Genomic DNA, 23,305 nt, shown 5'->3' with positions numbered 1-23,305 from the left:
TACAAAGCAAGCAGAGCATTACCACAAAGCTATTCATTACTCTCCTTTGACTGTCAGTGGAATATGACCAGGACCTCCAAGATCCTTGTTTTAGTTATGGTTTCATTGCAGTGAAGGGACAACATGACCAAGATGATGCTTATAAAGGAAAACATTTAATTGAGGCTGGCGTACAGTTCAGCGGTTTAGTCCATTATTATCATGGTAGGAAGCATGGCAGTATGCAGGCAGACATGGTGCTAGGGAGGTAGTTGAGAGTTCTACATCCAGACTGGCAGGTAGCAAGAAGAGTAACACTGGGCCTGGCTTGATAATCTGAAACCTCAAAGACCACCCTCAGTGACACACTTCCTTCAACAAGTTCATACCTACTCCAACAAGGCTACACCTCCTAAGAGTACCAGTCCCTAAGAGCCTATGGAGGCCATTTTCATTCAAACCATCACATTTCACTCCCAGTCACCATAGCTTTGTAGCCATATCATACTGCAAAAATACATTCAGTCTAACTTCAAAAGTCCCATAGTCTGTAACAGTCTCAGCAATGTTGTCTCCATAGTCTATTAGTCTCAACACTGTTTAAAAGTCTAAAGTCCAAAATCTCTTCTGAGACTCATGCAATCTCCTAACTATAACCTCCTGTAAAATCAAAATAAAAAAGCAGGTAACATACTTTCAACATACAATGACAAAGGGTATATACTACCATTCCAAAAGGGAGGAAAGCACAGTAAGGAAGTACTGAACCAAAGCAAGATGGAAAAACAGTTTAGGTAAACTCTAAATTCTGCATCTCCATGTCTGATATCAAAACACTTTTCAGACCTCCAACTCCTTTCAGCCTTGCTGACTGCAACACACTTCTCTCTCTTAGGCTCGTTCCATACCTTGTTAGCAGCTTTCATCAGCAGGTATCCCACAGCTCTCGCATCTGCAACAATTTGTGGTACCCAATGCAATCCAGACTTCAGCTTCACAGCTTCACACAATGGCCTCTCTAGGCCTCCATGCATGGACCCCCTGATACACACCTGGCCACAGTAGCTTTCCTAACTGTGGAGAGAAATTCCATAACGCCTTTCTTGTATCCTTGACTCTAAAGCCAGAAACATGTGGCTGAAGCTGCCAAATTCTGCAGCTTTTTGGGGACTGGCACATGACCCCCTCTTTCAATTATATCTTTAATAGCTTTTTTTTTTATAGTTTTCTTTATGCCTACACTTGGCTGTCCTGAAACACAATCTATAGATCAGGCTAACCTCAAACTCAGAGATCCGTTTACCTCTGTCTGTGGAGGTCTGGAATTAAAGGTGTACAGTGACTGGCCCTAAATTTTTAATTCCTTTTCACAAGTTGAAAGCTTAGCTAGGTACGATTTTCCTCTGAGGTCACCACTCCTTTTGTCCCATTTAAAATTGGAGAGGACAGGAACTCCACAAGGACCAAATATATCTGGGCACAGGGGTCTATGAGACTGTTTTTCCAACCAAGGACCATGTATGGATATAAACTAGAACCCCTGCTCCGTCATAGCCCATGGTAGCTCAGTATCCAAATGGATAACCCTAGTAAAGGGAACAGGGACTATTTCTGACATGAACTCAATGGCTGGCTCTTTGACCTGGCCCCCACCTTTGACCTCCTCCCCTGAGGGAGGAGCAGCCCTGTTAGGCCACAGAGGAGGACTTTGCAGCCAGTCCTGAAGATACCTGAAAAAATTAGGCTTCTCTTTAATCTGTTTATCTTCTTGAACATAGGACTTAGCTTCATTTCACTTCCTGATGCCTGCCCCCTTTCTCCTTAAATTGTGCATTTTGTATTTTCCTTGCTCAGCTTGCTCCTTTTGATCTGCATAAGCATGACCACTGATACCCACACAATAGAGTCCATACTATGATGTTTTCAGATTTCCTCTGCCAAAGCAATTAACCAAAATGCTTCAATTTAGCCTCAGGAAGATTTTCTTTTTAACAAGGGCAAAAACTAGCCACATTCTTAGCTAAAATATCACCAGAATGGTCTTTAGGTCACAAACAAACATTCATGTCCTTCAAAACCTCTTGAGCCAGGCTCCCACAGTTTAAGGCAAGCTAAGCACCGCTGTTTTCTATTACTAAGATGTTCCATTAAGCCCCATTTAAAGCATTCAGCTGCTTTCCTAATCCAAAGTCCCAAAGTCCCTATTACTCCAAACAAAGCATGGTCCAGCCTATCACAGCCTATCACTCCCTGGTACAAATTTCTGTCTTAGTTATGGTTTTATTGTTGTGAATAGACACCATGACCATGGTAACTCTTATAAAGGAAAGCATTTGAGTGTAACTGGCTTACATAGTCCATTATCATAGTGGGAAAGAAAACACAAAGACATGGTGCTGGAGAGGTAACTGAGAGTTCTACATCTGGATTGGCAGGCAGTAGGAAGAGAGAGTAACACTGGGCCTGGATTCAGCACTCAAAACCTCAAAGCCCAACCCCACTAATACATTTTCTCCAACAAAGCAACACTTCCCAACAGTGCTACAGCCTATGTGCCTACAGGGGCTATTTTCATTCAAATCACCACAATCCTGAGACCTCTGTTTGTAACTCATGATGAACTGGAAATTAAAACAAGCCTTCCTCTCTCTGGTTGTTTTTGTCTGGATATGTTGTCAAATTGCAAAGGAAACTAAAGAAGCTAGAATGTTGGCTCATCAGTTAAGAGCAATGACTGTTCTTCTAGAAGAACTGGGTTCAATTCCCAGTACTCATTTTGCAACTAATGACAGTCTATACCTGCATTTCCAGAGGATCCAACTCTTTGTTCTAGCTTCCAACAGCATCAGGCACATAAATGGTGTACAGACATACATTCAGGCCAAACACTCATATACACAAATTTAAAAAGTAACTAAGTGAGCTTCATTCTAGCTTCATCATTTTTTTTACTTTTTTAACATTCACACAATGAGCACACTTTAATCTTATCTGTTAAGAAAATAACAACAAGCCCCCCCCCCAAAAAAATTTTTTTTTTTCAAAAGAAAACACATATTTATTCAGTTCACAAATGGAGTTGCTCTGTGCTTGGTAAAACTATTCAGGGAAAACTATCACACCAGATAACAGCATTTCATTTTATTACATGAAAAGGTAAGACCCATAGCATGACCACACAAAGTCACACAACTGCAAATGCAAATACCCAACTATAATACAGAGAGAATAATGGTTCATGTCAGTCATAATCAAAGAATCAGCAGTCAAAGCAGGACACCACTTTCACCTATTATTGTAGGACTACAGGCTTTCTTTCTAGGTATTGTGTTAATTATTTATAGGCTTGTTAACTTTGTTCTCTAACTTTGGTATGCTATACTAGTAAGAGTAAAGAGAAAAGAGAGCTGTTTGATGACTTGGCACTAAAAGACTATCCTAAGGGAATATTTTGAAATAAATGAAAACATTGTATTCAAAAGACTGATCACAGCATTATTTGTAAGAATGAAAATTTGAAAATAACCTAAATTTCCAACAACTGGAAGAAGGTTAAGAAAATTACAATAACACTTTGTAATAGCAATGTAGCATATCTGCCAAAATCAGAAGGTTGAGGAATTACAACAACACTATGTAATAACACATATTATCAGCAATGTATCATATCTGCAAATATCACTAGTAATCATACATAATGTTTAGAGAGAAAGTAAGAGCAGAAATTGTATTATAAAAAAACATAGATGATCAAGAATTTAAAATATTCATACCCACAAAAGGACAATCTCATTATAAAGCATTCAGACATTTTCTCACCTTTTATTGCATTTCACTTTCCAAGTTTTCTATAATTAACACATCAAATTCATAAGGAGAAGAAATGCCTTTTAAAAGTAGAGTAAATAGCAGATTGTTTTAGATGTGTTCATTTTTCCCCATAACACAGTCTAGAGCATCCTGAAAGCCTCAGCCTCTGAGCAGTGGGGCAGGGGAGCTAGGTTATGGAGAATGGACATGAAGGGTTGGAGTACAGAAGAGAGGGCACAGGCTATGAGGGCCAGGGAGGCAGGGGTTGGCAAGGGAGAGTCAGCCAAGGAAAGGGGCATGTGGAGCCAGGGAAGACTCTGACTGCTCATCGAGGTCTTTATGGACCCTTAGTAGGCACTGACGGTGTTCTCAAAGGGCAGGGGTTAAAAGGGACTTTAGGAAGACACATGGATTCCTTAAGGAACAGGGGAGGCAAAAGGAGGGGAGGTAAACTACTTGGGAAAGAAAGGGAAAAGGACAGAGGGCAATGGTGATGAGTGGAAGGAAGGGGCTGATGGCCACAGTAAAATCCCTACTCTATGCCTAAACCAAACATAGTTTGCTCATTGTGGACAAATGCAGGACAGTAGAAACCTGCCAATCAAGGCCTGCACATAGCTGGAATCCAGGGCAGCTCTGTCCAGTCTGCTATGATGGAAAGGCTCTAATTCTGGGTACTGAGTACTTGAATTATGATGTAACAGAAATATTCGTTATTTTATATTTATACTTAAATAACCAGATATGCTTTGTGGCTACCACCAGGGTTATGACTTCATTGGAAGCAGAATTCAGAGGGGTTTGACCCTAAAGCTGTGCCTTCAGGAGAGAAAATAAGAAAATATAAATTGTATATAATATGGTAAAACAGGAACAATAAATGGATGTAAAATTTTTAAAAACCTGTGTCAAAAACTGTCCCTATAACTATGAAGTACATGACACTAAACAAACAAAAAAACAATGCTGTGAAATATTTCTAAATTAAATTGTAAAAATGACACTGAGTGAATATAATGAGAGCAATAAGGATAAAGAACAAGAAAAGACTTAAGGAAATCATCTACAAAAGACAGTTTATAGAGAATTAACAAATTTGAACATCAGGAGAGATAAATGGGACCATCAATCCCAAACCAGCATTGCTGTTGCCAAAACAGTCACTTAATTACTCAGGAAATCTTTATACTATCAGCTACCCCTCTATTATAGGCCAATAAGTAAAAAATTATCTGTCTTTGAAATTTTACAGACTTAAAAGTAATATCTTGGCTTTTTGGTTACAATTTAATACATGGCAGTAATTTAATCTAATTAGCTATTTGATATATTTTCACAAACATGTACCTTGAGATACTGAGGCATTTTTAAGAAAATTATTGAAATTACTCATTTTAATATAAAATCAAATACATAGTATGTTTATTTAGAGAGCTGTTGACTATTGATAACTGAGCAGTTTTCACATTATAACATTGACTTTTCTTTGATGATGGTAATGAAATAACCTCATAGTTACTACATGCTTTTCTACTTACTTTCATACTTAGGCAATGCAGAATTGGTAAGATGCTCAATCCTCATTCAGAAAGGCACATGGGATAGACATCAGAAGAGGGAGAAAACAAGGAACAGAACAGAAGCCTACTAAAGAAGGACTCTGAAAGACTCTACCCAGCAAGATATTAAAGCAGATGCTGAGACTCATAGCTAGACTTTTTGCAGAGTGTAGAGAATCTTATGACAGAAGGGAAAATCTTATGAAAGACCTGGAGAGGATAGGAGCTCCACAAGGAGAGCAACAGAACCAAAAAATCTGGGCCCATCGGTCTTTTCTGAGAATGATACTCCAACTAAGGACCATTTGTGGAGATAACATAGAACTCCTATATATAGGAGTTCTATATATAGATATAGAACTTCTATATACAGATATAGCCCATGGCAGCTCAGTCTCTAAGTAGTTTCCTTAGTGAAGGAAACAGGGACTGTCTCTGACATGAAATCAGTGGCTACCTCTTTGATCCACTCCCTCTGAGGAGGGGGCAGTCTTACCAGCCCACAGAGGAAGACAATGCAGCCACTCCTGATGAGACCTGAGAGCCTAGGGTCAGATGGAAGGGGAGGAAGACCTCCCCTATCAGTGAACTTGGGGAAGGGAATGGGAGGAGTAGAAGGAAGAAGGATTGGGAGGGGATGAGGGAGGGAGTTACAGCTGGAATTAAAAATGAATACATTTTAATAAAAATTTTAAAACAAAAATTACTTTTACTCTATTAATTTTCCACAAGCCTCAAGATAATTTACATTTCATAAATTCATGTTTTCTTTACCAAAAAGTAGAAGTAGTGTACCTCCTGCCTCCCAGATAAATGAATGTCTGCAATTCTCAAAACACAAATATGAACACTATTTTGAATGATTCAAATCATGGAAATAGTTTCATTTTTAATGCTTTTCAATTTGAATAACAGAGTTTTTAATAGATAGCCACTAAATTCAAGTTATAAGATTTACTACAAAGTATTATTTGGGCCAGAGAGTGTTGAAATAGTTAACTGAATTTTTTTATCTTCATCTATACTTTACTAAGCATTACTTATTATTTAATGAAGAAACACTCATGTGTATTTTACCTTAAATTTTGAAATCTGTAGTCTTAGAAGCAAAAATTAAGCATAGAAAATATAGTACTTTCTTCTAGAATAATCACTTATTTCACATTTGAGAAAGAAATGAATCTCATGTTAACATGTTCTGACTACACTGGTTACTTTTTGAAATGCACTAATTTGAACAAGTAATTATTTCTTGAGTGCAGTATTATGTTTGGCTAGGTCAAGTACAATGACCAATTATAACTTAAGAAGGACTACATTAAAAGGTTTGTCTGCCACATAGTCCTAGGTCAGATTGCTGATGCATGTTTTGATTGTTTCCCACTAAGGTTATGTCTAACACAGTGGTAGTAAAAGTTAACCAACTCTAATGTCTCCCTTCACCAAATAGTAGTGGGGAAAGGGACACATACTTGTCTTCTGCAGCTGGCAGAACTCAAGGCTTCAATGAGTGGGGAAGACCTCCATGTTGGGAGTCATTATATACATTGTGATCCTGCAGTGGGTCAGAATCCACAAAATAGAGTTCCCCTGCATGGATGTCAGAAAAGTTAGCCTGAAATTCACCAGGATTGAAGCCAACCCACACAGTATACCTATAGTCTATGGTACGTATGGAGTAGCCCATGATCTTTATATCATTTAAGCTTGGTTTGTCAGAATTCCACTGAGGGAAATCTGCAGGCCGGGGGTACTGGCTATAGGCAATCGAGTCCCTGGAATTACCAAGGAAGTATGGATCCTCTTCCAAGTCATGGGGTTGCAAATGCTTCTGGAGATTCTGGCCTTCTCTGCACAGCTCAACATGAAAAGAAGGAATGGGGCACCGAGGAGGAACTTGCAGTCCTGCAAGTCCAGTGAGCGTTGGGAAGAGAGATACAAGTTCCACGAGGTCCGTGACAAGCCTGCCTGAAACAGGAAACATCACAGTTTAACCTAGTACACTGTAGAAGCCAGCCAAAGCAAAAGCCTCTCTGAGCACCACCTATTTCCCATGTAATTTTCATCCATTTTTAGCAAAAGGAGCTTAGAAATATCACTACTTCAGGACTTCACTCTTCACTATTACAACCATCCAAGGTAATAGCAATGTAAAATTAAGGTGTCTCCAGCTTGTTAGATGCACTTTAAAACTACTTAAATTTTGAAGCCAAATAATTAATTCAGACAAGCTTAATCAATCAAAGCTCTACTCATTGCATAAAAGTCTGTTGAAGATTACTCATTTCTAAATATTTGTATTTGATTCATATTTTCTTCTTAATATGGTAAATACACCAAACATGAAGTTCACATCCGTAACCACTTTTTAGTGACAATACATGTATTCACGTGTCAGCATCACCATTACTTCTACAATTCCTTTTATATCCTGTCCCCACTACCGCAGCACTTCACTCTTCACGCAAACCAAATAGCTGTCCATTTTTCTACCACTATCACCTGGTAACATCCGTTCTTCTTTCTAGCACTATGAATTTGACTACTAGAGATAACTCATGTAAGTGATCTAGGATGGTATTTGATCCTTTGTGAGTGGTTTATTTCACTTAACATAATGTCTTAAAGGCTCATCCATTCTATAGCATACACTAGAATTTCCTTTCTTTTTAAGAATAGTCTACTGTATGTATATATCATATTGTGATATCTACTATATGTACATACTACATTGTGTATATCCATCTATGGACTGACACCAGTAAACAGACCATCTCTTAGCACTTTTAAGCTCCCTGTAACTTATGTAGATAACTCCAGGGGCACAGCTTTTATGAGTTACTACCCATGTTGAAATGGTGCTTCTGAGTCATCGGTGCTCCTATGAGTAGCCTCATGTCTATTCTAGGAGCTCCATTAAAACTCATTGATTCACCAAGTTAGACTTTGGTGTAATTGTTACATTGGTCTGTCATGGGTTCCCTTTCTCGGGGTGAGTAGAGGTGAGTTGCAGCTCCCTAGGAAAAGAAGCTCATACAGGAAACACCACCATGAAAGTAGAAGACAACATCACCACATTGTACCTCATTGAAAAAAATGTTTACTCTCAATCTAGTCAAGAGGATTAAATACTGTGGGACACTGCACAGAAAGACTAGTCTAGATACTTGTCAAGAGGAATTCCAAGACCTGAGGAGGCAATCGGATTCTATATGGCCTTGATGTCCATTGTGAAGACATTAACTCAGTGAGATGGAAGCACAGAGGGCTCCTGAGTAGGACTGTAATTGGAGGTCTTGCTTTCAGTTTTGACTTTCATCTTTGCAATGTTATGGATAAAAGTCTGGGAGTAAGTCCATCCCAGACATAGACTCCACCATTGATATATATCCCTAACTCTGCTTTGAGTTTGAAAATGGTTGCTTGCAGTACTATGAAAAGGAAACACTCTACAGAACCATGGGCACAAGCAAGGAGACTTCAGATAGTTACATCAGAAGGCTGATGGCAGTAGAATTGATGAGAATGGGCAGAGACAGACTCTGAATGGAGAGGAGCATGCGTGCTAGTGAACTGCATAGCACATATAGAATAAAGTAAAAAGATGGGTTGAACAGACTCTGACCTTTCTGTTTTCAGTACCCGGTACTGAAGCTAGGCACTGAATTTGCATAAATTTAAATCTCATGATAAGCAAATGCTCTATAATTGAGTTAGGTCCTGAACATGCATTTTGTTTTCATGGGATGAGTTCTCAGTAAATTAGAGAGGCTGGCTTCACTCTGGATCTCAGCCTCTGTGAAGCCATCACTACAAGTCTCTGTCTACCAGTATATTCTGTTTGTTTGGTTGCCTGGCTGGTTTGGTTTTTGGTTTGGAGGTCTACATGACAACTGCCATATCTAGGAGAAAAGCGTCAAAGGTAAAGGTGAAGCAGTGTAAGTTCAGCTCTAGGAAGGTTAAACTGACCAGCCAAGTGGGATAAACTGAAATACAAACTGATGCTCAGGGAAAAGATTAAGACTAGAGATTACAAAATTGGTTGACACTTCAATATAGGGATTTCTAATTTGCTAAGTATCTTCCAGCAAGTTTCAAATGGGACTCTTACCTACCAGATTTGTCCCAGCAATAAATAATTAATTAAAGTCATGCCTTGAAACTACTTAACTTGTTGTTTTTAAAGAAACATAGAGCCTGCAACGTACAACACTAAATGTGAAAAAAAAAAAAACTGGATGATATAAGCAAACTCAAAAATCCAGGAAGGCCAGAAAGGTGATCTAAAACCAAGATCAATTTACACAGAAACAAAAGTAAAGTACAAGACTTGAGGGTTAAAGATGGGAGTCAGGGGCCAGTCAGTCTAGCAAAGGGTCAACCTGTTAAAGCACAGCTCACAAAAAAGTACTCTGAAAGAGGAATGTCACTGGAAGTACAAATGGTGCCTGAAAGGGCACTAAACAGACAAAGTCAGACAGATACAACTCTGGAGAACTTAACATAAGCAGAAAGAGTACCTGTTTTCAAGGATCTGAAGAGCTAGCACAGAGAAATAAAAGTAAATGGCCGTACCTGCTGGGGAGTACAGAGTAGATTAACCTGGTGTGTTTCAATAAGTTAATGAGCTCCAAAATGAAAAATGCCCCCCAATGGAAAAGTCCTCCTAAAAAGGAGGGATGTGAAACATACATGTAAAATATTCCACTCATGTATTAGAGACTTTGTCCCGAGATCTAGCATGCTATTGTCACCTCCAAACATCCCCTACCTCCAACCTTGGGAATATCACAGGCTCCTTTGGCCCTCTAGATTTTCTAAAAGCCATGTATTCCCAATATTTAGCTGAGAGATGCTAAGAAATATATCATACGAAATAGTATTGAGAAGGAATTCCAACACACCACAAAGAGTTTAACTTGCTTTCTGATAAGGTAATTCACATATAAACCAAAAGTACTCTCACTGTTAGGCATTATCACTTTTCTGTGTTTATACCTGGCTTCATCAATTCTGAGGAGACATCAAAAGGGTCCCGGTAAAGGAAAAGCTTCTCGCCTTCTCCAACAGGTGGAGCTGTCTTTCCAGGAACATAGAACATCAGCGGTACACGGGTAGTCACATCAAAGTTGCTGTATTTTGCCCATTCTCCGTGTTCACCTAGGGCCCATCCTGGGCCATAAAAAGCACACAATAGAAGAAAATGAATATTATGGTTTGTTTACTTTAATTACCATTTCATTTCTCAGTAAAAAGACCAGGGGATACCAAAGCTGATAACTTAAGGAATCTCTCTAGAATTATAACATTCACATTTTATAAAATTCACAGGTAATTCACATACATGTTGCTTTAGTCAAAGGCAGACATCTATCCGGAAAAAAAAGAAACATTCAAAAAGGAACAACCTTAAATTCCCAAACTATAATATTTTCTTTTTAAAAGTAATGAGAAATTCACACACACAATGAATTTTATCTGTTTCAAGAGGCTCCAAATAAACACACCTCCCTTGCCAAGATAGAAATCTTCCCGTACTTTAGTGTCTATTGAACACAAACTCTACCACTCAGCTGCACTGAGAAACTCATCCTGGATGATAGAGACCTGAAAGCTAGCCATTCCACTACCCTACCCTCTGACTATCTCTTCACCATAACATGGACCTCAGGTTCTTAATGAGGCTGTATAACTACATAACTGTACACAAGATAAAGATATCTTGGTCTTTTATTATTTATTAATTCATTTATTTAATATGCATTGGTCTTTTGCCTGCATAAATGTTTGTGTGAGGGTATAGGATTCCCTAGAACTGGAGCTACAGGCAGTTTTGAGCTGACATGTGGGTTCTGGGAATTGAACTCAGGTCCTCTGGAGGAGCAGTCAGTGCTCTTAACAACTGCGCTGTCTCTCCAGCCCCCATCTTGATCTTTTAAAAGACGTACTGTATACATTCAGATGTGAGGCAAAAAATAACACAAATGTTCACCTCTGACTAAGAAAAAGAAATCCTTATCATACATTTAAAGTACCCATTCCAAAAGATAATGTGAATACTACAGTTTGGGAATCCCCAACTCGCTTACATATGAGCATGCTTTAAAGACAAAAGTGTGTGGCAAAGATTGTATGAGGAGAATTTCATGTAAAAATAACCACAGATACCAAAAGCTTACGTGACCAAAGGGAAGAGCCAGCATACACCTGTACATTAATTAACACAATCACATTTGCTGACTTTTGCTAGAGGAGGTTGCAGAGGCTAGCCTGCAACTTCCCTTCTTCAGTCTCCAGACAATGCTGGAGCTATAAATGACTGCTATATACATTAAAAGTCATGAGGCTAGAAATACAGCTCAGTGGTTAACAGTGCTTCCAGAGGATTAAAGTTTGGTTTCTAGTACCTATGTCAGGCGAATCACAGCTGCCTGTAATTCTAGCTGGTCTCCAGGGGAACTTGTACATATAGCAGACACTTATACAGAAGTACACACATAAATAAAAATAAAATAAATTGGGGCTGGAGACATAGCTCGGAAGTTCAGAGCACTTCCTCCTCTTCCAGAGGACCCAACCTGAATTCCTAGCACCCATGTCAGGCAGTTCACAATTTTCCATGGCTCCAGCACCAGAGGTTCTGGAGACTCCTACTATCATCTTGCAGGCACTGTACTCATGTACACACACAAACAAACAAATATATACATAATTTAAAAACAATAACACATTTTTAAAATGTTAAGAGAGATAAAAACAAATCCTCTCTGACAAACAACTAAAATATGTAGCACCTGTCTCCATTCTCATATATCCAAGATGGAGATCCAAGAACAACTAGTTGCCCCTATAGCTGCCCATGATCCTAGACTCAGGGCACTGCTGTTTTACATAAGAGGGAACCCCTATATACATGGAAATGTTTCAAAGTATGCTGTTATAGGAAACTTAAATGCTCAATGTGCCAATGCACTAAAAAAGGCTTACCATGATCAGATGTGAAAGCAATAATTGTGTTGTTGGCTAGATGAAGATCATCCAAAGCACTCAAAAGATGCCCAACCTGAGTATCCAAATAGGACACAGAAGCAAAGTAGCTCTGGCGGATTTTCCGCTACAAATGAAAAAAAAAATTACAAGAATAAGAGCAATTTTAATTACCTTGGCATACAAAGAGAATTCTCTCAATCCCAACCTCTCCATTGTTTGATTCTTAGCCTAAACTTATCATTCCTTTTTCTACCTTCTGTAGCCCTTTTCCTAAAGAGGAGAGACTAACAATCTGTGGGATGAAACTGACATGTTTGAAATTTAATCAGCTTTTACTTTAGGACACAGGCCATGGCAAATGAATGACAGTTACTGTTCCTTTCTGTCTACTCTGCATATTCTGGACGGTCTCTAGAAATGATCATCTAAACAGAAAATTATTCCTTAATCTTTGTATGCCCAGAGCTACACTTTCCTTGATGAGGGGTATGCCAAAGATACCACTCAGCTCAATTCAAGCCACCTGGTGACCTGAAAAACTAGAAATGATTGTCTCCTAGCCACAGATACCAGGAGTTCAATAACAAGGTTTGGGCAGGGCCATCTCTGAAGGTTCTAGAGGAACTTGTATTCTTTGGCTTGCAGTAGTCATTATACTTTGTCTTATTCTTCTAATGCAGTTCTTCCTACATCAGTTTCTGTCACTATCCTACTTACTTGACCCCTTTCTTATCAAGGCAACAGTCATGTTGTGTTAGGGACTTAATCAGTATGACTATAAGATGGGGGGCTGAAATTGACCAGGGAGCAGTAACTAAGTGGAATATAGGAGAACCCTGTTATGCATACTGAAATAGAGGGAGGACAGAAAGGTTAGCAAGGAAGTCACATAGATTATATCAGATTGGTAAAGAATGAGAAAGTAGCACCAAGCTTCAGAAAGCTAGAGACTTACAAGATAGATTTTGCCAACAAGGTCAGTGCCTGCTACAGTGAGAACTCTTAGTGATCAGGGGTGGCAGAAGTCCATGCAGAGAAAAATGTAGGACAAACAGACCAAAAAGATCATGAATGTAGCCAGAATAGGCCTGTCTTCACTACCTTCAAACAGTAGGTGAGAGAGCAGAGCATCAAAGAGAAAGAGAAGAAAACTGGGCAGAGGTAAGAGATATGGTACAAAGGGACATGAGCAGACAAAGAGGCTGAAGAGAACATCACCAAAGTAGGAAGAGACCTCACCAAACAAGCAAAGAACTCACTTGGGCAGCTGAGGACCTCTGCTTAGTAGTGATAGAGGTTCTCTCCAGCAGCTCTCATGGCTGGACTGTCTCATGATTAGGATACTGCAACTGGGACAATTGTGCAGAAGAGAACACAAGAACAAGAAAAGTCATGCCATGGGGCCTCCTTCCCCAAGACAGATTGGGAATAAGGGTAACTAGAATGTCAGGCAAGGGCACTGCAAGGGTTAGAGGTCATAACCAGGCGTGTGACCAAGCAGGTTAGGCCTAAGCATAAAACTGGGAGGCTAAAGGAAGGAGAGAGGTAAGTTTAGAAAAGATATCCTAAGCTGCTACTACAGGCCAAGGAGCATGGCTCAGGTCCAAAGCGCATGACAGGCATGGCCCTACACACAAGATTACCCAAGTGACGATATGGGCCATGTTGTCTGCTGTGTCCAATACCAAGGAGTATAAGGAAAGCATATAGAACTTGAAAGGAGTTCTCTCCATGCAAATGACACTAACCCTGTGTACTTCCACAGATTCTCTACACTATTTCCTAAATCTTCAAGTCAATGTTCTCACAGAAAACTTTTTTTTGTTGTTTGATTAAGGAAGTGAGGTCCAGTGATTTGACAGGGGCCATGCTGCTGGTATGAAGTAGAAAGTGAATTCAAAACTTTTCTGAATGGACAAAAACAACCATGGAAGTTTAAAGTTATGTGTCCATGAGGCTGAACCAGCTCCACTTGGCACCAGCTCCGTGTCCCACCAAGTCACACATTGTCTGAAAACAGTGAGGTTCTCATTCATTTGGAACACTCAAATGCTTAGAGCTCTTGCTAGCACCCAATAAAGTAGCATTGTCACTGACTGTCACTAATAAAATATTCAGGCACAGACCTAAAGCTGTTCAAACCATCTTGTTATCAGACTTGACAACACAGAACTAGGAAGCTATCTGGCAAATTGACACATGTGTTGTTTCAAAACCATCTCTACTTGCCATTTGGGAACATAGTTCAGTAGTAGAGTACTTCCTAGTATATGTGAGGCCCTCAATTCAATCACTAGTACTGCAAAAAAACTAAAAAAGAAAATAGGAAAAGAGAAAGAGAGGATGTCCATATGCAGAGGTGGGCCAGAACTATATATTTTTAACAAGCACACTTAGCAAATCTGATAAGACAGTCCAAGGAGCACAGTTTGAAAATGTTATCCTCCTTTACCCACTACCACCTGCTTCAGCATTTCTGTCCTAAGACTTCAGAAAAAAAAATACAGCTCCACATGTCTTTCTTAATCCCAGAAGAGAAGCTGAAGGATGAGGGGATGACTCAACCTAACCAAATGACTAACTTATAGGCTGCTCTACCTCCATACTAGAGCAGAGAGATACCAGATATCACGGCTGACAGCACTGGCCATGATAGCCACCTATGTCTGTACCAAGGCTCAGCTCACTCACTCACCCAATAATGGCAGATGACAGTTTAGGCTTTTCCACAGAGAAACAAAAGTACCAGAAAACTAAGCTGTGGCTTCTGCACAGCTGCTGACACCCTATAATTAATGAAATGTGACCAATTAAACCCCCATGGGCTACGGAGGTTCACAAACTACATCTAATCCCTGTGCCTGCTTCTAGAAAGTCTGGATGCTACCTTCTTAGGAAGCTAAGGCACTAGTAAAGAGGCTTGATCTGCACAGCACTTCTCCTATAAATACCAATAGAAACCCACTGCCCCCCCCCACACACACACACACAAAAAAAAATTCACAAGGAAGGGTTTTGTTTGTTTGGGGTTTTAGAAACAAGATTTTACTATTTAGCCCAGACTGACCTTGAACTCATTATTTAAACAGGTTTCCCTTGAACTCAAAAGTAGCCTCACCAATGTTATCACACCATTAGTGCTTGATATATCCCCCAAGTATACCACTGGTACCTGAAAATCCACAGGAATTGGGCCAAAGGGCACACTGATGTTTAAGGCTTGGACATCCTCCCGCTCCCTGATATCCATCCAAGGGTTGTAGGCTACAGCTGGTAGGCCATCCGGAACACTGGGATCAGGAGCCAGGGTGATGTTTTCCAAGGGATATAACTTCTGAAATTCCTAGGAGAAAAACATACAAAGCCACAAGGTTGCTACTCATTTGGCAAAATCACAAGACTGTGTTTTTTGAAAGCCTAAGATACATTTACTTGGTGCTAATGCTCCCCAGGTACTCACCTACCCTCACCTGCTATCTACCTTATGCCACTCTTGTAAGACCTAAACAGTAACAAAATCCTAAAACATGTTGCCGATGATGACAGCAGCAACTGTTCTCTCCTCTCACACACAGGTGCCCTCCTGCTCCTGTCCCCACTTTACTCCCATACAAAGGTGTGGTGAAGCACATTGGGTTCCCAAAACCTCCCTCAGCTTCAGTGAATCATGAGGAAAATTCACAGGATTTAGCAGAAGGTCTCAATTATTAGAGTGAAAAGATTTCAAATCGAATAAGCAAAGGAAAATCAAACATGAAGGCATGTCTGGAGGAACCCAATGCCAAGCTTCTGAGTCCTTCCCTAAGAATTTCACATAGGAGGCACATACTGCCCCAGTTAGTTGAAAGACAGTGCATGTAAAATGCTGCCAACCAGTGAAGCTCATGAAAACTGCAGGACCCAGTTTTGACATGGGGCACTCCGCCTGGACCGTAAAATTTCAGACGGAAGGAAAGTGGTGATTTAGCATATACCATGTCTGTCAAAACCACTTAGGCACTTCCAAATCAAAGTTCCCAGCCTTATAAGCAGACCCCAAAGGCTGGCAGCTAGGCAGCTTTGTGAACTCTTTTTCTGCAAGAAAGCAAAAGAGGTTGAATGTCACAAGCTTCTTCCAAAGGGGCTGAAAGCTCCTCCTATGAGGGCAAGATCTTCAAGGCTAATCAAACTAGATGCCTACAACATCAAAGAGCATACTTCCCAGTCTATACTCTCTTTTATAACTGAGGGACATGCTTTATAAAGTGAAAAGCCCAGAAAAAAAAAGGAAGCAGAGAAAATCTGAAAAAGTTTATTTTAAAGGACTTTATATGTTCTAAATGACATAGAGAAGCATAAGATTTGAAGTGCCAAGGAGCAATTCTGTCTCCTGACACAGAGCCTAATGTGTCAGCCTTAGGGAGGAATGACAGTCTGGGAAGGGGGTTTCATGTTTCCTGGGATTATTTCCCTTTTGGCTTCTGGTGGTTTTGCCTCACCTCTGTAGGACATCATTATACAATCCTACCTGCATGATGAGTTCAAACAAAAGAAATCAAACCTTCAGTGGTGGAAAGCAGGAAACTAAGCATTTCTTGCAAGGCTCTCATGTTTACTTGTTTGTTTTGTTTTGTTTCTTTGAGACATGGTTTCTTTGTGTACCATGGTTGTCCTGGAACTCTCTAAGTAGACCAGGCTGGCCTCAAACTCAAAGAGATCCACCTGCTTCTAGGTGCCACCACCAGCATCCAGCTTCTTATAAGATTCTTACATGTTCTAATATTACTTCTTGTTCTTGAACTTTGACTACCACCATTCCAAGTACACCTAGTAACCATCACGAATCCTGGCAGGTTATGACCACCTTCAATACACAAATGGTTCTCTGTGAATAAATATCACAGATATAAGGCTATGTTGGATTAGCCCTCAGGCAGCTCTTCACCTTGGGGTATCTGAAGGGGATGTGTGGCTTGTGATACCCAACTGCCAGGAAGAAAGGACTGACAGATGATTTCAACTTTTCCAACAATCGAATGGCTTCCTCTGTGCTCTGTTTGTCAGGCAAGGTGCCTTCGGGCACATCTGCCACATCCACAGGACAAAGCAGGTTGGCATGGAGTTTTCCATCTTTTCCCCTACATGTCTTTCAAAACAAAATATATAACATCAGTCCATTAGATTCAATATCTAGAAATCCTGACAGTTACACACTGAATGAAAAGCACCATAAACCACTCACAGGGAACAGGCAAATTAAAAGCAGAATTGAACCAGCCAATATTTGTCCTTTCTCCAGACAGGGGTAAAAAACATATAACACTCAGTTTATTGCTGTGAATCCTGTCTCCAAACCATAACTAATTAAAGGACACCAAAATAAACTATCAAAAGGATATCAAAAGGCTACCATCTTCAGCTCAAAATTTGATCCAGAGTGAGCATCAAAATTCCACTAAGTGAACTGATCACACTATTGCTTAAAGTTAAGGTTTTAATTAATTATTTGTATATGTGTACACATGTGTTTGTACACATGCCAGTGAACATTTTGGGAGATACATAAGAAAAGTAGAGGTTAACTTCAGTTGTTGCTCAGAAGCTATTCACACCTTGTTTTTTTGAGAAAGGGTCTCTCACTGAGACATTAGGCTTGGCTGGCTGGGCAGCAAGCTCCTGCTTGTGTCCCCAACACTGGCTTCTTGATAGGTGTTAGGAGTAGAGCTTGGTCCTCATGCTTACAGAGAAAGCACTTTACTGAGCTGTGACCTTGACCCAACTTAAGGTTTTAGAATGAGGAAAAAAAATAACCCAATCAGTCAGGCGGGTGTGATAGAGCATGCCTCTAATTCCAGCAGTATGAGGGAAGCTGAGGCAGGATTATGACTCTGACGCCAGCCCTGGCTTCAGAGCAAGTTCCAATCCAGCCTGATTGGACTCTGTATTAATACACTGTAAAAAAAATAATCTCACAAAAAAGTACATGTTATGCCCATCAAACCAATTGCTAACGTTTGTTTCTATAAGACATTACAGCAAGCAAAAGCTACAAAAATCAGAGTTTAACAGCTTAAAAGAAAATGCAATATATTTAATGGTTCATTTGTTAGGCAAGAGACAGTACTTCCTCGGCCCATTACAGATTTACCTTAGTGTTTTCATACTTCTCTGAACTTGGATGATAAGGTGGAAAAGACCAACTATATGGAGAATCATCACTGTGATTGGAAGATATACCTTAAATGAGAGGAAAGAATATTATTAAATAAAATGTGAAAGGTCCTTTAATACTCTATTGCCAAATGAAAACTGAACAACTATGCAAGTACCTCCTCCACTCTTTGGGCCTCGGTTTTCTCACCTATAAACTCAGGAAGTCAATCTAATCTGTTTCTACTAAGACCAATTATTCAGGTCATCATTTTAGTAATAAGCATTTAACTTCCAACTTCCTAAGCCTTGTGAAATTTATACTATTCCCTATCTATGAAAGAAATTTAAAATGGCAAGATCAGCCATCCTGGCATATCGGTATAGTTCCTCAGAATCCAAGCTAAAGGTTCTTGACCACCCTAACGAAGCAACAAGGACATAAGAAGAAAGCCAAAAAGCATTGTCACCACCATGAGACAAATGAACATAGAGAGGTTCAGAGAGGGCCCATGCCTTGCACAGTGCCAATGCAATAGATGAATAAGCCAAGACTCCAATCCATGCCTTCACCTCCAAGATCACAAGTACTCAATCTATAAAGTGTACCTCTAGCCCAAAGCTTAGTAGTTTACTGTGTACCAAGCAAAACAAATAGCATATACAACCAAGAAAGAGATTCCAGCTGTCATGAGTACAGAAGAGCCTTGGAAGTGAGGTGTCTGTAAGACACAGAGAACCTTATCCCTAAATATAGTCATCAGGAAGGAGATCAAAGCACAGAGGCCTTATTTGGTTTCCCTTCCCAAAGTATAATCTCCTGTAGAAAATACTCACTTCCCTCCAGGTGTCCTCAGGCAAGCAATGTTGTAAATACCAAACTAGGAAGTTCAACTGATAATCAGCTTTGGGCCACACAATATGATTTTGGATACACCGTTTTCAAATCTGGGCCTGCTGTTTTCAATCTGGAATGCCAACTAGATTCCAGAAGAAAACACCCGAACCTGTCAGGTATAATAATGTGCAAAAAGGCTCTTGGAGACATTCAAAGCTGTCTCCTTTGGTAATAAGTACCATCACCTGGACAGATCTAGCACTTTGAACACACCTCACACTCATGGATGCCCACACTGACATGTTCCCCAACTTCCAAGAGAAGGAATTTAAGATTCAAAGAAGATAACAATTAGCTAAAGTCAGCCACAAAGCTAAGAAATGGCAGCACCTGAGACCAAGACCAGGTATCCACATCCCTGATTCTATTGCCCACTGTAGTTGATTCTGCTTCCAGAGATGTTCACATCAATGACAAGTCATACACTTGAATATGTCAGACTACTGTGCTGTCATTAAAAATAGATTTTTGTGGAATGTAATATAATGGGAAAATATTTACTCTCACTCAGGATGTAAAATTATAAATACAACATAACTACATATCAGAAAAACACTATGTTCAGAAAACAAGTATGAATACATCAAATGCACCTTTCCTTAGGGTGATGCAATTACACATTTACATTCTTTGGGTTTTTTCCATTCTTGAAATCAAGAAATCATGTGATCCTTCTGTTTTAAAGTGTTGTTTTTGCTTCATTTCAAAGGTAAACAATAAGACAGGCCCAGTGACACACATCTGTAATCCTGGCAGTCAGGGAGGCAGAGGCAGGTGGATCTCTGTGAGTTTGAGGCTGGCCTGGTCTACACATCCAGGGACAGCCAAGGCTACACACAGAGATACACTGCCTCAGGAAAAAAAAAGAAGTAAACAACCAGTTTATCAACTTCATACTGAACTGACTTTCTTTTTCTAGCATTATTCACAGAGAAAGCAGTAGCTTCTCCAAACTGCAGCCTATACCTGGACATCAAGTACACACAATACCTCTAGACATTCAAGGTCTTCAGATGAGGTTGCCTCATCCCCAGATTTACAGACAGGTACCCTGCAAGGCACAAGGTCAGGTCTGTAGCTGAACTGACACCAGATCTGCCTTTCCAACAGCCAGTGCACTTCCACAACAAAAGCATCTGCACGATTCCTACACTATCACCTCCTCCAACTTCTAAAAAAAACCCAATTTCTTTCTTTTCATTTTCATTTAGAATGTGAATGTGAAACTAGGTTAAAGAAGTATTTTGTTTTGTTGTTTTTCATAGAAGGACAGCAATGAACAACAACTTACCTAGCCTGTCAGGGAAAAAAAAAAAACACTACAAGGATTGTCCCAACCCAGAAAGGGAGTCTAATATTCAGGCACAGAAAGAAAGCTTAGGCTTTGGTAATTGAACAGTACCAGGGTGAAAGACTTTCCCAACCGACATGGTCACGTAGCCATTCTCCTTGAAGTATTGTGGGATGGTGGAAAAATTTCCCGAGTGTACCCTCCAGTAGGAGTTGAAGTCATACAGGTGGGTGGTGTCAGGTCTCCTCCCAGTGAGAAAAGACACACGACTTGGTGCGCACACTGCTTGCTGCGAGGGAGCAAAAGCAAACGTAAACATCATCATTACAGCCAAATGTGTCTGCAGTCTTCAAGGTAACTAAGCAACGTCTCTAGATCCTCAGCAACAGCCTGGCAGTTGAGTCATGCAGATCTCAAAGCCAACAAGTGAGATTTGAGCCTCAATCAGGTACCAGGGATGCTGTTTTCCCAGCAAACAGGCCCAGCAATCAGCCTCTCAAAAGAGCAGATGTGTGTATTTTCCTATGCAATGGCACCCCTAGGTACCCAGAGAGGATGATCCTCTCAGAGGGTAGCCCTGAAAGGGAATTCAGGGAGGATGACTGCCATGGATAGATGACTGACTCTTAGTCACCCACCACTTAGTTGGCAGACTCACAGGTTGGGTTTTTCAACTCCAGGCAGTTCCTGTTTATAGCTGAAAGCTGTCCAAGCCTGTCCTAAGCATGTTAGGGCCAGGGCATAGTCTCCACCCAAGGAAGAGAGAAAGCCTTGTAAGTACAAGCTTCCTTGTCAGTGGATAACAGGCTGGCCTAGACCTCCATTTTCTAAGTTCCACTTCCTCCTTTCAAGGAGGTCTCTAGAGCTACAACTCCCTACTATGTATACACAAAGAGGCACATACCCACACCTAAAGGTCCCTGAACATACCTGGGCAAAGGCATTCTGAAAGACAATGCTATGGGATGCCAACTGGTCAATGTTTGGGGACCTCACTAGCTTATCTCCATAACAGCCCAGGGAGGGTCGAAGATCATCCACGATGATCAGAAGGACGTTCAGAGCATCTGCACAGAAGGAAGGGACTTTAGTTATTTTACATGCACTGACATTAACCACACACACCCAGTGTAATCAGAGGATCAAGGCTGGCCCCCTGCTCCTTAATAGTTCATCTAAAAAGGGGGCAACTAGGGCTCTGCTTCAGCAAGGGTTGCAGTAGAGTACACAGAAGCCCTAATCCAGGGTTAAAGTGTTATGTATCTTTATTGGTCATGTCCTCTCACCTAGGTGAGGAAGAAAGAAACAGAGATGAAAGAGGGGGAGGGAGGATAAAAGAATGAAGGAATAGAAAAGAAAGATGGAAAGATAATAAAATGAAGGAAGGATGGATAGAGGGTAGGAAGAGGAAGGGAGGGTTGAAGGAAAGGGGAAAGGAAGAAAAATGGATAGATAGATGTAATGTGTGCCAGTGGATGGCCCCACACCCATGTATATATGAGCAGCACAAATTATACTCAGTGGGTTATAAAAACAAAAAGATGGAATAGAGTTGCGATTGAGGTAGATATATATGGACTTAGGAGGAGCAGTGGGGGTGAGTATTATAAAAATTGTATGCATTTATGAAATTCTCAAAAATTAATAAAAAAATAAAGATTAGATAATGGAGGAAATCATAAGGGATGTGAAGGAGGAAGAGATGTAAGAAGGAGGAATGGATGGGTGAAAGATGAATAGAGACTGAACAGATGGAAGATGGATAGAGGGTGGAGAGGAATGAAAATGTGGAGAGAAACAGTGAAGGAAGAGAGAAAAAAAGACAGCACAGATGGAAGAAGAAACATTAGCAAAGACATAGACAAGGTTAGATCTGGCAAGGAGGGAGGAATTGGCACCTGTATCTGAGTTGCCTTGCGCTGAAGACTCCAGGACGATCCAGAAGCCTAGTAACAAGCTAATTAGGCGCCAGCCAGGCGGCGGCGGCGGCGGCAGCTGCGGTGGCGGTGACATTCCTGCTTTGGCACAGCCTTGCGGGAAGGTGGCCTCAGGCTACAGTGGGACCATTGAGTAGCCTTAGATTCTGCGGCCGCCGCCGCCGCCGCCGCCGCCGCCACAGTCTCAATCAGAGAAGACTGCGACACCGCCGCTCTGGGCCCAAAGGCAGGAGCTCTGGTCTGACTGAGAATGCGCATGCGCAACTCCCCGCAGGCCCCGGCGTCCTTCCCTCCAGGGACTGAAGCCTGATGGGGCCAGAGATCGGTGCAAGATCCGTCACAGTGGGTGGGGCCTTAGCCGGAAACCCTGCTGCTGTGGCTTTCCCAGAGTACCCTCTATAGCAGACAGTGTTAACAGCCTGCTCGACATTCAGAAATTTGTGCAATGAGCTTGACTCTTTGCCTTTGCTGTGCCTTTTACCTGGAACTCCTACCCTGCCCTATCTGTCTATACATGTTAACTTTCCTTGCAGCACATTCTCCAGAACAGCCCTTTGGGAACTTAAACATTTTATACCTAAAAGGACACTTTTTCCTTTTTATTGGTTCAACAAATCCCTGTTAAGCGCTACACACACGCGCGGGCGAGAGCGCTAGAGCGTGTTTGTGTGTGTGTGTGTGTGTGTGTGTGTGTGTGTGTGTGTGTGTGTGT

General features: G+C 40.8%; 1 protein-coding gene across 2 annotated transcripts; it reads right to left on the bottom strand.

The window, feature by feature from the left end:
* Positions 1–3,105: 3,105 nt before the first annotated feature.
* Positions 3,106–22,869, bottom strand: Ids (iduronate 2-sulfatase). Of its 2 annotated transcripts, none has more exons than XM_055599596.1 (9): positions 22,555–22,869; positions 21,587–21,723; positions 20,768–20,945; positions 18,466–18,554; positions 17,263–17,463; positions 15,511–15,681; positions 12,336–12,462; positions 10,347–10,520; positions 3,106–7,316 (listed from the first exon to the last, which is right to left on the bottom strand). In XM_055599596.1, exons 1-9 carry the CDS (start codon positions 22,667–22,669, stop codon positions 6,844–6,846), a joined length of 1,665 nt encoding a protein of 554 aa, XP_055455571.1. In that variant the 5' UTR covers positions 22,670–22,869; the 3' UTR covers positions 3,106–6,843. The 2 variants fall into 2 exon arrangements, with proteins under 2 accessions (XP_055455571.1, XP_055455572.1); XM_055599597.1 differs by having other exon boundaries at positions 6,970–7,312.
* Between the last annotated feature and the right edge of the window lie 436 nt (positions 22,870–23,305).

This window comes from Psammomys obesus, unplaced genomic scaffold (genome assembly GCF_907164565.1).
Source record: "Psammomys obesus unplaced genomic scaffold, mPsaObe1.curated_primary_1811, whole genome shotgun sequence".
In the NCBI taxonomy this organism is placed as follows: Eukaryota; Metazoa; Chordata; class Mammalia; order Rodentia; family Muridae; genus Psammomys; species Psammomys obesus.
The sequence above is the reverse complement of the archived record's forward strand: the minus strand, read 5'-3'. Positions and strand labels throughout refer to the sequence as shown.

What these genes read in the sequence shown, in the direction of transcription:
- Ids (XM_055599596.1), bottom strand. Translation starts at nt 22,669, where the DNA reads ATGTCACCGCCACCGCAGCTGCCGCCGCCGCCGCCGCCTGGCTGGCGC. An exon ending in GCAAGGCAACTCAGATACAG is followed by an intron (nt 21,724 to 22,554) that starts GTGCCAATTCCT and finishes CCTTCTGTGCAG; the next exon opens with ATGCTCTGAACGTCCTTCTG. An exon ending in CTCAGAATTGATGAAGCCAG is followed by an intron (nt 7,317 to 10,346) that starts GTATAAACACAG and finishes TTCCTGTTTCAG; the next exon opens with GCAGGCTTGTCACGGACCTC.